At 34.3% G+C, this 14,925-nt stretch overlaps 1 protein-coding gene across 1 annotated transcript in view; it reads left to right on the top strand.

The window, feature by feature from the left end:
* The window catches only part of RADX (RPA1 related single stranded DNA binding protein, X-linked), a 65,519-nt gene that overhangs the window by 2,507 nt on the left and 48,087 nt on the right, over window positions 1-14,925 (top strand). Inside the window, exons 2-3 of the mRNA XM_032250923.1 lie at window positions 8,328-8,470; window positions 11,545-11,737. Coding sequence (XP_032106814.1) covers window positions 8,328-8,470; window positions 11,545-11,737 — 336 coding nt within the window. The remainder of the gene's footprint in view (window positions 1-8,327; window positions 8,471-11,544; window positions 11,738-14,925) is intronic.

Raw genomic sequence — 14,925 nt, 5'->3', positions numbered from 1 at the left:
AGGTAATTTGTAATTTGGGGCACTTATTAGTTTTTTAGTATTAAATACAATGCTAAGCATCATTAGAATGTACACACATTTTTGTTTACTATGTTCAAGTATTGCTGTTGAACGGCTTCCTCTAGTGAAATTGCTGCCTTAAAGGGTATTTAATTTTTTTTTTAATTTTGTGGATATAGACAAATTATCTCCTGAAAAGGTTGTACAAATTTACATTCACCAGCATATATATGAGAATGCCCATTTCTCCATATCTTACTATTTTAAAATATATCTTTTGTCATTTTTCTAATTAATTTATAGAATTTCTTTGCTAAGGAGTGTTAAAATTTTGTCTGCAAATTGTTTTCTTGCAATCTATTCTTTTTCTCTTAACTTTGTTTATGGTACACATTCGTGCTTTTGAAACTCTTCATTAATGTTTACCTTGTACACAGTAAAAAAAAAAAAAGTTTTAAAAATACAGCTTGATAAATTTTCATATACATATATACCTGTGTAACCACCACCCCCCTCCCTTCAAGATATAGAATATTTCTATATCTTGTTACCCCAAAAGTCTCCCTCATGCCTCCTCCTGGTCAGTACCCTATCTGAAAGGTAACACGTATTGTGACCTCAAGGATAGCTTTAAAAAGTAGAAGTTAGCCTGTGCCACACCCTCCTGCCTAAATCTCTCAGGTGGCTCCCTATTGCATTTAGACAGCAATTCAAACTCTACCGGGTCTGCAAGGCTGTACATCAGAGGATGGCGAACTTTCTGTAAAGAGCCAAACAGTAAATCTTTTTGTCTTTCGAAGACATATAATCTCTGCAACAACCCTTCACTTTTGCCATTGTATATAGAAAGCAGCCTTAAGCAGTATGTAAATGAATAGGTCTGGCTGTGTTGCAATAGAACTTCATTTACAAAAACAAGCAACAAGCAGGATTTGGGCTTATAGGCTATATAGTTTGCCAACCCCCTGCCCTACAGAATCTTTTACTTACCACTCTAATCTCTAACCCCTCTCTTCCACCATTTTGTTCTAGCAACCAGCCTTCTTTTTGATCCTCAAACCTCCAGTCTTTTTCCTGCACCTGCTTTTTCCTCTTTCTGAAAAGTTCCTTTCCATCCTCCAGTTTCAAATAAAAACATATTAAAAGTGCCTTTTAAAATAAATATTTCCTCCCCCATTTATTCTTATCACCCTGCAAATGCTCAAATGCTCTTCATAGAATCATAGCATTCTGAAATTATTTTCTTTAGCTGTTTTTCTTTTTCCCCCTACCTTTTTAATCAGATCCACGACTCTTTTTTTCCCCCTGTGGGCCATATCTTATAGCTAGAATAATGTCTGGCACATAGTAGGCATTCAGTATTTGTTGAATAAAGGAATGAATGAAATAATTTGATGGTTTTACTAATGTTGAGCCACTTTCGAATTCCCACTTGGTCGTGATTATTTTTATATCTGTTTACTTAAGTTAATTTGGTCTATAGGTTTCGTTTTAGTTTTTGTTGATTTTTGTGGGAGAGTATTTTTTCAATGCAATTTTTATATTGAGTTAATATTAGCCTAGTAGAATGAGTTGGAAAGCTTGCCCGTCTTCCTGTGCTTACAGAAATTATAGGTTCATTAAAGGTTTAGTAAAATTCTCCTCTAAAACTATCTGAACCTCGTGTCTTGGGCCAGGATTGGGGGTTGAGTGGGATGACTCTTGCAATTTCTTTTAGAGAAAATGATTAAACTAATAATGCTTTTTCAAGAGCCCACTTTTGAGAGTTGGTAATTCGCTAGGGAAACTCATTTCACCTAGATCTCAAAGTTGTACGTAGTAATCCATGTTTTTTTTACCTATCTTGTCAATTATGACTCCTTTCACAATCTTCTTGTTTGTGTGTTCATCTTTTCTTATGATCGGCCTTACCAGAAGTTTACCTATTTTATTGTTGGTTTTTTTAAAGACACTTGGTTTTGCTAATAACAAAATCTATAGTGAGGAGATGTTTTCTACTTAATTTCTGCTATCATCTTTAATTTCTTCTATATACTTCCTGTGTTCATAGTTTTCTTGTACTACTTTCTTGAGTTGACTGCTTGGTGCATATATTTCCTTGTTTATTTCCTCCAAAAGCATTTAAAATTCTGAAATTTCCCATGGGTATTGCTTAGGCTGCATCCCCCAGGTTTGGAAGTACAGAGATTTTATTGTTACTCATTATTCAAATTTTCTTATTTTATCTTGTTCTATTCTTGTATTTTTTGCATTATTGAATTCTTGTAGTTATTTTTGAAATAATTACACTCCAGCCCAATTGTCTTCTTTAGTGTTTTCCATCTTTCAAATCCATTTAAAAAATGACGGAAGTGATTTAAACAACTATATTGGAAACTAGCTGTTGTGATAATGTGCATCAATTCATTTTGATTATATACTTTCATTACCTTTCTGTATTCTGCTTAGCTTTTTGGGGTCTAAATTTAACTGATATTTTCAAACTTTGGGGGTCTCCTCTGCCATTTCAAGTGAGAATTTTACTGAGATGGTAAAATCTTTAAACCCCTCTCTTTTATTTTCTTGGCATGCAATTGATATTTCTTTTTTATTTTATCCCTCCCTTCCTTCCTTCCTTTCATTCTTTCTTCCCTCTCTCTCTCTCTCTCTCGCTTTCATTCATTCATTCTTTCTTTCTTTCTTTCTTTCTTCCTGACAGAGTCTCATTTGTCTCCCAGGGTGGATCGCTGGCACAGATCTTGGCTCACGGCAGCCTTTTCCTCCCTGGTTCTCCAGCAACGATTCTCCTGCTTCAGCCACCTGAGTAGCTGGGATTACAGGCATACACCACCACACCGGCTAACTTTGTATTTTTAGTAAAGATGGGGTTTTGCCACGTTGGCCAGGCTGGCCTCCAACTCCTGACCTCAGGTGATTCACCCACTTCAGCCTCCCAAAGTGCTGGGATTACAGGTGTGAGCCATCATGCCTGACTCCTTTTTGCTTCTTTAATCTCTGAACATTTAGAAAAAGCTTATTAGGCTTAAAGTTTATTATTATACCAGGTTTTAAAAAATGTAATTTGCATATTCCGGAGTCTTATTTTTAATCTATTTTATTTGCTCTTTTATCTGAGAGGAATATTGACTTCTCTCTATGATGATGATAGTTTTATTTCTCCTTATATTTCTAAAAGGTTTTGCTTTAGATGTTACTATAACGTGTACAGTTTCATAACTGATTGATTAATATATTGTTGGTGAGTTTTACACTTATGAAATTTGCCTCTTTGTCCCTTTTGCCTTGAATTCTATTTTTCCTGACAGTAACGTTTGCCACTTCCGCAGTCTTTCTGGTAGCATTTTAGGACAATGATTCTCAAACGTGAGTAGGCATGCATATCACTTCAAGAGTGCCAGTCAGAAAAATAACTTAAATGCTTCCTAACTCTAAGAATTCACAAATAACATCAAGAAACACTGCAAAGAATGAATGGGGCAAAAATGAGCAATTGGAATTGGAGACAAATAAGCATTCAGATACTGACAGTTTCAAATTACACTTACAAAAATGAGAGAGAAAAAATTAAGCAGAAAAAAAAAGATTTGGAAAAGGTTGCAAATATAAAGAATACACCAAAACTTAAACAAATTATTAAAGCAGTATGTTTGAAATGTTGAAGCAAAAAAGAAATGCCAAGAAAATAAAAGAAAGGGATTTAAAGATATTACTGTCTCCATAAAATTCTCACTTGAAATGGCAGAGAAGACTGCAAAAAGCTAAACAGAACACATGAAGGTCATGAAAGTATATAATCAAAATGAATTAATGGCACAATAAATTATCACAACGTCAGTTTTCAACATGATTTTTTAAATAAGTTTTGCCGTTTTTTTTTTTTAATAGATTTGAAAGATGGAAAACACTAACAAAAGGCCATTAGCCTGGAGTGTAATTATTTCAAAAATGACTACTGTAATTCAATAATACAAAAATAAAACAAGACAAAATACAGATTGCTCAGCACCATTCCCAGTGTATGATTTATTAGATCTGGGGTAGGGCCCTAGAATTTACATTTCTAACATGTTCACTGGTGTTAATGATGCTGCTGGTACAGAGATCACACTTGGAGAACCACTGGCAAGCCGGATGCAGTGGCTCACGCCTGTAATCCTAGCGTTTTGGGAGACCCAAGCAGGCAGATTGCTTGAGTACAGAGTCCACGTCGAGACCAGCCTAGGTCCAGACCAGCCTGGATGAGCCAAGGCAACATGACAATACTCCGTCTTTAATAAAAATACCGTAGTCCAGGTGTCCTGATTTGTGCCTGTAATCCCAGCTACTTGGTGGGAGGGTGGTGAAGGGGGGAGCCTGAGTCCAGGAGATTGAGGCTTCAGTGAGCCTTGATCATGCCACTGCACTCCAGCCTGGGCCAACAGAGTGAGACTCTGTCTCAAAAATTAAAAAAAAAAAGAGAGAACCACTGACCTTAGTGCATGCTTGTCCATCCCTTTATTTCCATTTTGTTTTAGGGTTGTTTCTTTTAAAAAGTATATAGCTAAGACTCTGCCTTTTGAACAAAACCAGTTATTTTTCTTCTAAAATATCAATTTAATTTATCTATATTTAATGTGAATAATGATGTTTGTGCCTGTTCTTGAAATTTTTATGTATAAAATATATCATCTTATATGTCTTTCTTACTTTTTCAGGATTAAAATATTCTTTTTCTTCTAGTAGTTTGGAAGTTATACATTATATTTGTATTCTCCTAGACTTCTAGTGGTTATTCAATGTTTTTGAAAAAAAAATTGGGTATATAGTAGGTGTATATATTTATGGAGCACATGTATTAATATTTTAACAAAATTATTTAAACTTACATGTCTGTTTCAGTCTCCAGAATTATTCTGAATATATAATATACTCCAAATGAACAAGAGAAGACATTTAGGACTCTATTTGATCATGACACAGTTGTCTTTGAGCATGCTGCTATATTAAATTTGAAGTATTGTATTTAGGACTTTTGCCATCATAACTGATTTTAGTTTATACTTTTCTTTCTTGTACTATTTCTGTTGGAATTTTTCAGGATTATTCTAAGTTTATAAAGTTAAGTGGTACAATTTCTATGCTTTATTGGGCTCTGGGACAATTTATAGCTCAGGGAAAGAGCTATTATTTGACATTTGTTAGCCTTTTCTTGTAAAACCACGTGAACCTGCTCCCAGTTTTGGAAGCCGTCATTAGTGAACTTTTTTTCATTTTCTTCCATAGGTAAAGCCACAGTTTAGTTTTGTTTTGCTTCTTATGGCAATACTGGTAATTCATATTTTTCTAAGAGATTAACTATGTCACTGATATTTAAAATTTACTGATATAAAATCATATATAATAATCTTTTAATAATTTTTCTTTGTATGTATAGTTGTTTACATTCTGAGTATTACATCTTTATTTTCTTTTTCATGATTAGACTTGTCAAAGATTTACCTTTTCATTAATTTTTCCAGAGAATTGAATTGATCAATGCAGTTGGGTTTTTTTTTTTTTTTTTAATTGTGGTAGAGTGTTTTCTGATTCATTATTTTTAGCTTTAATATTCATTCCTTCTTCATTCCTTCAATTTATTCTTCTGCTATGATTTTTACAGTATGGTCCAGGGACCTCTAGTGGTGCCCCAAGACATTTTTAAGGGATTCATGAGGTCAAAGCTATTTTCACAGTACTAAGGCTTTCCTCACCTTTTTTCACTCTTATTCTCTCACAAGTGTACTGTGTAGTTTTCCAGAGGCTAAATGATGTGTGACACCGAAGCCAACTGAATATCAAAGAAGATATGAGTATCCACCTGTCATTTATTAAGCTAGATACTAACAAGGTTTGCAGAAATGTAAAACAACACCACGCTTCTCACTGCATTATTTTTTGGTTTTGGAAAATACAGTCATTTTTTTCAAAAAAATATGTTATTTGTAATTATACATATTAGTTTATTACTGTTATTTTTAATGAACTGATAATTTAAAAAATCCTTAGTCTGCTTTATAGTGCGGTAAAATGCTCTTCAGGCTGGCAGCAGTGGCTTACACCTGTAATCTCAACACTTTGGGAGGCTGAGGCAGGCAGATCACTTGAGGTCAGGAGTTGGAGACCAACCTGGCCAACATGGTGAAACCCCGCCTCTACTAAAAAATACAAAAATTAGCCGGGCACAGTGGTGCACGCCTGTAGTCCCAGCTACTTGGGAGACTGAATTGCTTGAACCCAGGAGGTGGAGGTTGCAGTGAGTCAAGATCACACCACTGCACTCCAGCCTGAGCAACAGATTGAGATTCCATTTCAACAAAAGTAAAAAAAAAAAAAGCTATTCAAGACCTTCAATAATTTTTAAGAATGTATAGAGATCCTGAGACCAAAACGTTTTGAGAATCACTGTTCTATTGCATATTGAATATCCAGTTTATTTATTTTCATTACTTCTTTTTTGTTAATGAACACATTTATTTCTATGAATTTACACAAATTCTTCCTTGTCTATAGACAGCCTCTAATTCTTTTTTGGATTTGAGAGATAAAATGTGTATTCTGTGAAGTTGGTGAGTTAAAAACCCAAATTGGGAAAAATGTTAACCAGAAAGACCTCTGCTTACACTTAACTCTCTGCACCTTATTATAACAGAAACAGAGGCTCTTAGAACTCTAGTTTTACAACTATGTAGCTCTTGAATTTATTTCAGACAATAAAGGAGCTGGACGTGCCTTCATTGATCAAGAGTATTCCGTTGATCAAGACAATTCAAAGCTCATCTGAGATTCATCTGACATTAAAATGAAATCACTTAATTATATTAGATCAAATGTTAGGACCTGTGATTCTGGGCTAGTAATTTACTGTATTGGGAGAATCTGGAAGGAAAGTTACAGAGAAAAATTGTGTGTGTTTTTTGTGGTATAGGCATAAATATATAATACCACTTAAATCCTTATTAAAAAGAAATTACAAGTGTGATTTTCGTGTCAAAAGTGTTGACTAGGTAAAACATTATGTTAAAAAAGATAGAAATGAAGGGAGCCTTAGCAAAATAAATATTGGTAATAATGCAAATTCAAGTCTTAATAGTTGAGACTGTGGGCTGTGAGAAAGAAAAATGTGGAGACAGTTGCAGATGAAACCTCTCTTAATCCAAGGAAGACTACATCATGATTACAAATTAATTCTTTAAATTGATGAATAGCTTTTAAGCAGTTTTTTAACTTGCCAGCAAGCCTGCTGATTAAAATGTTTCTAAGTAAATCATATGGCATATGAGAAGATAGTAAGTGCTATGTAGAAAAATAAAGTGGAATGGGAGATAAGTAAAGGGGTCAGTTTTTAACAGGATAGTTAGGGATAATATCACTGAGAAGATGACCTTTGAGCAAAACTTGGAGAGGAGGGAGAAAGTCACTTGCATATCTAAAGGGAAGACAACAAGTGTAAAGGTCCTGATACAGGCTCATGTCTGGTGTATTTTGGGGAGATGGAATTTATACGTATGAAACTGAGGTGGAGGCAATACAAAAAAGTGTAATAAAACAAATATATATAGATACAGATTTTGAGACAGGATCTCAATCGCTCAGGTTGAAATGCAGTGGTGTGATCATGGCTCATTGCAGCCTGGCTGAAGTGGTATGAGCACAGTTCACTTCAGCCTTGCTGCAGTGAGCTCAGCTGCCTGGACTCAGGTGATCATCCCACTTCAGCCTCTAGAGTAGCTAGAGCTATAGGCACATGCCACCACTCCCAGCTACTTTTGTCTTTTTGGAGAAACAGGGGGTTTTGTCATGTTGCCCACACTGGTCTTGAACTTCTGAGCTCAAGCAAGCCACCAGTCTCGGCCTCCCAAAGTGCTGAAATTATAGGCGTTAGCCATCGTGCTTGGCTTAATTCTATAAATTAAATATATAAGTGCTTAGTAATGGGAAAAACATTCCATGACTTTGAGGTCTTTTTTTTCACAAAATATCTTATGGGAGGTGAGTTTAGATCCAGGTTTTCCAGGAAGTTATTAAATGATTTGGTAAGATGGAAGGCATTCTAGATGGAACAATGTGTTAGTCAATATAGGTTTACCTATGTTCCAGGCACACAGTAAGCCTTATATATATTTCAGCTGTTAATATTAGGGATCAAATGTAGTTTATGTGAGAGAGGTATATAGACTTAGCTGGCAGGGTTTAGCTGGCAAGGAGTTGCTTTAGGTATGATTGGGCTACTATTTTTAACCATTAAAATAGATCTTTGAAGTTACCATTACAAGTTAAACAGGATTTCTTTTCTCTTTTTTACATTCTAGATACCAAAATAATTTCCCTTTCTCACCTTGAAATGACCTGGGCTAACAGAAGAAATTTTCCTGCATTGCTTGTGAGGATCATACATAAATCAAAACTGCGATACTATGGGAAACCTGATAAAAAGATGATTGAACCATACCAGGTACAAGTAATGATAAGATATCATATGTTCATTTAAGGTTATAAATTATAACTTACATACTTAATAGTACGATAACCTGTTCGTTTAAATAGCATAAGTCACTTCAATGTAATTTTAAAATGTACATAAATATATGTTGTATTTTTCTGCATAATTTATTGTAAATAAGAAATTATTTCTGTATTGGTGCCCTTTATTTCCCTGATCTAGGTGGTCTCCTTCCCACCTTTTTATTTTCCTTCAACTTTTTCTTCTCAACTATGCTTTCTGCACCACCGTATAAACATACTCTAGCCTCCCATTTTAGAAAGAAAATAATAGTCTCCCTTGGCCTTATGACTCTTTTATTCCCTATCTCTTTCTCTTCACGTCAGCTTCTTGAAGAAGTAGTCTACACTAGATGTTTTTACTTTCTTACCTCCCATTTCTCGACACAATTAGTTTGGCTTTTCTCCTTAGCTTATCATTCACTAGTAACTCTAACTGTCAAATCTGTGTGATACTTTTCTATTGTCTTGACTCTGTGCTGTATAATGCTCATGAGCTCTACTTTCTTAATATGTTTGTGTTCTGTTTTTTTCTTACTTAATATTATACTGTATTTTCCCATGATATCAAGAATTATTTTACATATTTCATTAAACTTTTATTATAAAAGTATGCATGCTTATTGTAGGGAATTTGGAAAATGTAGAAAGCTATTTGAAGATCTTACCACTCAGAGAGAGCCACTGTTAACATGGTGTGTTTTATTCCCTTTCTTGTGTGTGTGTAAATCACATATATACACATACATAAGCATAAACTATATTTACATATACGTATCTATTATATTTATATCATAAATATAACATGTGCATATGTATAGGTATCATATATTTCATGTAACTATGTATGTCATATATCATATGAAATTTTCTTCCCTGAACCTGGAAACCATCATTCTCAGCAAACTGACAGAAGAGCAGAAGATCAAACACCGCATGTTCTCACTCATAGGCGAGTGTTGAACAATGAGAACACATGGACACAGGGAGGGGAGCACTACACACTGGGGTCAGGTGGGGGGAAATAGCGGAGGGACAGTGGGGGTTGTGGAGCTGGGGAGAGATAGCAAGGGGAGAAATGCCAGATGTAGGTGATGGGGAGGAAGGCAGCAAATCACACTGCCACGTGTGTACCTATGCAACAATTTTGCGTGTTCTTCACATGTACCCCAAAACCTAAAATGCAATAAAATAAATAAATGGGAAAAAAAAAGAAATTTTCTTTAAAAATGGGAACTATATTCTGAATACAATTTTGTATTATTTCACATTTTCTTAAATATTTGCTCTTATCACTAAAAATTCTTCATTCATAACTGTTTACAGTTATGAAGTTTTAGCACATGATATCATAAATTATTCAGTCATTCCTTGATTTTTGTTTTTTGGCCTTCTCATTGTTGCAATACTTTCCTCCCTGATTTTTAAACTCCACTTATTTGTTGCCTTCCTGCCTCTTTGTGTCTTCATCATTTTGTCCCTGCTTGCCTCTCCAGTCTCATCTCTTCCTGGGCTTTCTATGCCTCATAATAACCAAATTGCCCTGCCTGGAATTTTCTAATGGTAATCAATTGTTTTCTACTTTTCATACCTCTACTCATGTTACTTCTTCTGCCTAGAATGCTCTTCCTCTCAATTCTCATCAGATTGGCAAAGCCATCTTTAAGATTCAGTTCAGTGCTTACCTTTGATTTACATCTTTCCATGTATACCCATATACCTAGTCACTAAGGAGAATCAACTACATGCTATTCAGGACCCCACTATATGCCCTTACATAGGTCTATCAGAGCATGTATAACCCAGTTACACATATCTGTTAATAGATTTGCTAACCTTACTCTACTGTGAGCTCCCTGACTGTAGGAAAGAAGTATTTTATAGTGCTTAAGAGTGCACTTCCTCTAGTCATATGAACTGAATTCGGGTTTTGGCTCTGTTTGCCATTTCTTAGCTTTATGATATAGGGAAAATTATCCTTTTAAAGCCTCAGTTTACTCATCTGTAAAATAGGGATACTAATTGTACTTACATTACAGGGTTGATGCAAGGATTGAATTAGTTAATATAAGTAAAGGATTTACCTATGTTCCAGGCACATAAGTCCTATATATATTTTAGCCATTATTATTAGGGATAATGTTTGATTCATCTCTTCATTCCAGTGCCTAACACAATGTCTGGAGTAGGGATCCAGTAAATGTTTAATGAATAAAGGAATGAATTACCCAAAATATGTATTCATCATTAAGAGAAAGGGTCTGAGAAAATGACATCGTTATTTAAGAAGAAATTAAGAATTAGAAACCACTTTAATGACTGCCTTTTAGGCAGAACTGAAGTTGTCTGTCACTGTATTTTAACACCGAGAAAAACTCCAACAAATACTTTCTACCTCAACAGATTTCTCTATTTTAACTATACTCATAGTCAGCAATAATGCATACTTGTTCTAACATTCCCCTTTCTGATAGCATAATTTCTCAAATAGTATCTTAGAAATGATTTTCATGTCTTATGTACCAGCTTCGTGTATTGCTATAAATAAATTAATGTAACCAGGGTATTGATGGCATTGTGCCCACTCAATTATATGTTTATCTAAAGTTCTCAAATACGAATATCAAAGCCATCCAACAACTCAAATAACCAAGAATGATGTCAAAATTTTCACGTAAAATTTCTAACATGTGATTTGTCTCATTGATTTGACAAACATATTGTGGGATCACTCTGTAAGGCACCATGCTAAATACTATGGAGGAATCAAATATAAATAAGATTTGAAACCTCAGAGTTTCGGTCACACAGTAAGTTAGTAGTACATTTAGTACTCCCATGGATCTGGTGGCCGTCTCTTCTTTAGGTTACCAATATTAGCAGATTTGACAACTGAATCATTTTTAATAAATAATTAAAATTTAAATGTTGTTTTCCATCACTCTAAATGATCACAGATAATATGCTATATACCATCTATACATAAAAGTGACAGATATGTATGTGCTTTTACTCTTTTTTTTCTAGACCTTTTTGGAGGTTGCTGACAGTTCAGGCACGGTGTCAGTGATTATGTGGAATGCCCTGTGTCCTGAGTGGTTTAAAAGTTTGCGGGTTGGTTTAGTTCTTCTGCTTCAAGATTATTCTGTTAAAAAGAGTTATCCATTCAGAATGCAGCCTGTCCCCGTGGATCCACATATCAAACTAATTTCTACAATGGGTTAAGTATTCAACAAATTTGTTATCTTATGGCTGTTTTATTTATATAAATTTGCAATATACCATATTAGGAAAAAGACCATAAAAATTACTGAAACTGTTACAATCTAATGAACCTTTAAATTTCTTTGTTCATAAGATTTTCAAGCAATCACATAACCTAATAAATATACCTGTTTATTATTTCATTTATTAAGAAAAATCATCTGTGATATTTATTGTTGATTGAAGAATGAGCTCCACTTAGGTTGTACTTATTTGGTTTTCTTTTACTTTTGGTCACATAATACTAAGTTAATAATGAATATATTTTGCAGTTACTACTAGGTGCTATCTCAAAAGGACTTCTGTTAACTTTTGTATTGAAATAATTTCAAACTTACATAAAAGTTGAAAGAATGGTATAGAGAATTCCCATATACCCTTTACCCATATTCAACAATTACTAAGTTTTACCTTTGCTTTATCATTTTATCTCTCTCTTCATATATATATATATATACACATATCAATACACACACACACACACACACCCATACACACACACACATACATACACACGTATGTATATATATTCCCTGTGATCCAGTAAGAGAAAGTGGCAGCCATCATACATACCCCTTTAAGCCTAAACACTTCACTAGTATTTCAGTGTATATTTCCTAATAACAAGAGTATTCTGTTACATAATCTGAGTACAATTACCAAAATTGGGAAATTTTAAATTGATACAATACTAATATCTACCCCATAATCAATATTCAAATTTTGCCAATTTCTGCAATCTTGAAAGGGCTTTTCCTAATTAGTACTGATATCTTGACATCTCAAATATTTTTGAACCATTAAAATTAATATATTAAATAATTGTTTTTAGATATGAACATGATTTTTTTCATTTTCATTTTTAAGAATTATAGATTACATTGCTTAAGTTTAAATACTGTTTTTGGTTTATAATAGCTTTATTCTGAACCTGAATTTCTGTGTATTCTAAATTTCCCAGCTAATGCCATTTAGCTTAATTACTTAGAGAATATTCAGATAAAGGTAGCAATTGTTCATTGTTTTCTTAAATATGTGTTTATTTGCAAAAACCTTATATGATTATTTACTAAAATCTTAAGCATTTTGCAGACATTGGTCAGATCTCCCTAGATGAAGAAGTTATCACCTAGATAGTCTGGTACACATAATCTATTACCTCATTAGTTGTTGCTATAGAAAAGTGAGGAACTAAACTGATAGAGATATTGTGACTTATTAAGAAAACACGATAAAAGTTGGTGAGAGGATGCTAATTTACAACACGCTACCTCTGCTATATAGCATTATAGGACCAGTTTTCATAATGGAAACTCTCTAAGGTATGAGAAACAATTTATTCTTTCAACTAAGTAAGTGCAGATACAGAAATTATTTTTTAAATGATAGCCTTGGTGAGAATATATTTAAAATGCATATTTTGATACTTAAAACAGTTTTCCTTCTTATTAATGTTAGCAGCAGTCTCTATTTTCTCCCTCATATTTTTGATAAGTAACAGGACTTTGCCCTATTTTTCAGGAAGCAATAGACTATTTATATAAAGCGCTAAGTAGTAAATATTTTGGCTTTCCAGGCCATATGGTCTCTGTTTCAACTTCTCAGCTCTGCCTTTGTAGACTGAAGGCAGCCATATGTATGTAAAGGAATGGCTATGGCAATATTCCAATAAACATTTATTTACAAAAACAGGCAGCCATCTGCAGCCTGTAGTTTGCCTAGCCTACATGTATCAGTAGATTGCAATTCTGGCTGTATATTGGAATCACTTGGAGAGCTTTAAAGAACCACTGGTGCCCCACCCTCAAAAATTCTGATTTAATTATTCTGAGAATGGGACCAAGGCATTGCTACGGGTTTAAAACTCCTCAGCTGATCCCAAAGGTATAGCCAAAGTTGAGAACTATGGCTTTATGATCTTTAAAAATTACCTATATGAAACTAATGAGTTTTTTATCCTAGCATTTTCTTCATTTTTAATTGGCAAATAATAATTACATACATTTATAGGATCTAGTGTAACGTTTTGACCTATGTATATACATCGTAGAAAAACTCAATCAACATATCCATTACCTTACCAACTTACCACTTTTCTGTGGTGAGAACATTAAAAATCTACTAGCAATTTCGAAATATATAATACATTATTATCAACTGTAGTCACCATCCAAGGCGATAGATCCCTAAGACTTATCCCTCCAGTTTGACTGAAATTGTACCCTTTGATCAACGTCTAGCTTTTTCCTATCACTGCCCATTTGCCCTACCCCTCCGCCCCCACCCAGCCTCTGGTAACCACCTTTCTACTCTCTGTTTCTATGAGATTGACTTTTTTAGATTCTTGGAGAACGTTATGCTAATTGAAATAAGCCAGGCACAGAAAGACAAATACTGTAAGATCTAACTCATAAGTGGAATCTAAAAAGCTGATCCTATAGAAACAGAGTAGAAAGGTGACTATTTATTTATTTATTTATTGAGACAGAGTCTTGCTCTATCACCCAAACTTGGAGTGCAGTGGTACAATCTTGGCTCACTGCAACCTCCACCTCCTGGGTTCCAGCGATTCTTCTGCCTCAGCCTCTCAGGTAGCTGGGATTACAGGAACACACAAGCACGCCCAGCTAATTTTTATATTTTTAGGAGAGACAGGGTTTCACCATGTTGGCCAGGCTGGACTCAATCTCCTCACCTCAAGTGATCTACCTGCCTTGGCCTCTCAAAATGCTAGGATCACAGGTATGAGCCACCACGCCTGGCCAGAATGTGATTAATTATCTTTTAATGAGAATAAAGGGCAGTTCTATAAATCATGTTAGGCACAGGAGATGCAAAAAAGTAAGTAATATACAGTTCTACCCTTAAAAATTAGTCTAATGGGGTGACACCTATGTAAGATAAACAAATTATAGTAAAATGAAAGACTAATGACAGTAAACCATATTAAAAATGTAATAATGTAAAAAAGTAATAATGTAAGAAAAGGAAAAGGAAATGAATAAAAATGTAATTGAAGAAAGAATGAACAGTGAAGTAGGGAAATGTGTTGCATGGGAGAAAGTGTTAAGCAAGGATTAGGAAAAATACCAGTGTAGCTAAAATGGTTTGAGCATTATAAATGAGAAACAGTAGTGGGAGGAG

Source organism: Sapajus apella, unplaced genomic scaffold, assembly GCF_009761245.1.
Source record: "Sapajus apella isolate SASKATOON/1434 unplaced genomic scaffold, GSC_monkey_1.0 scaffold73, whole genome shotgun sequence".
Lineage (NCBI taxonomy): Eukaryota > Metazoa > Chordata > Mammalia > Primates > Cebidae > Sapajus > Sapajus apella.
Note: the sequence above shows the minus strand (reverse complement) of the source record. Positions and strands in the feature narration are given on the sequence as shown.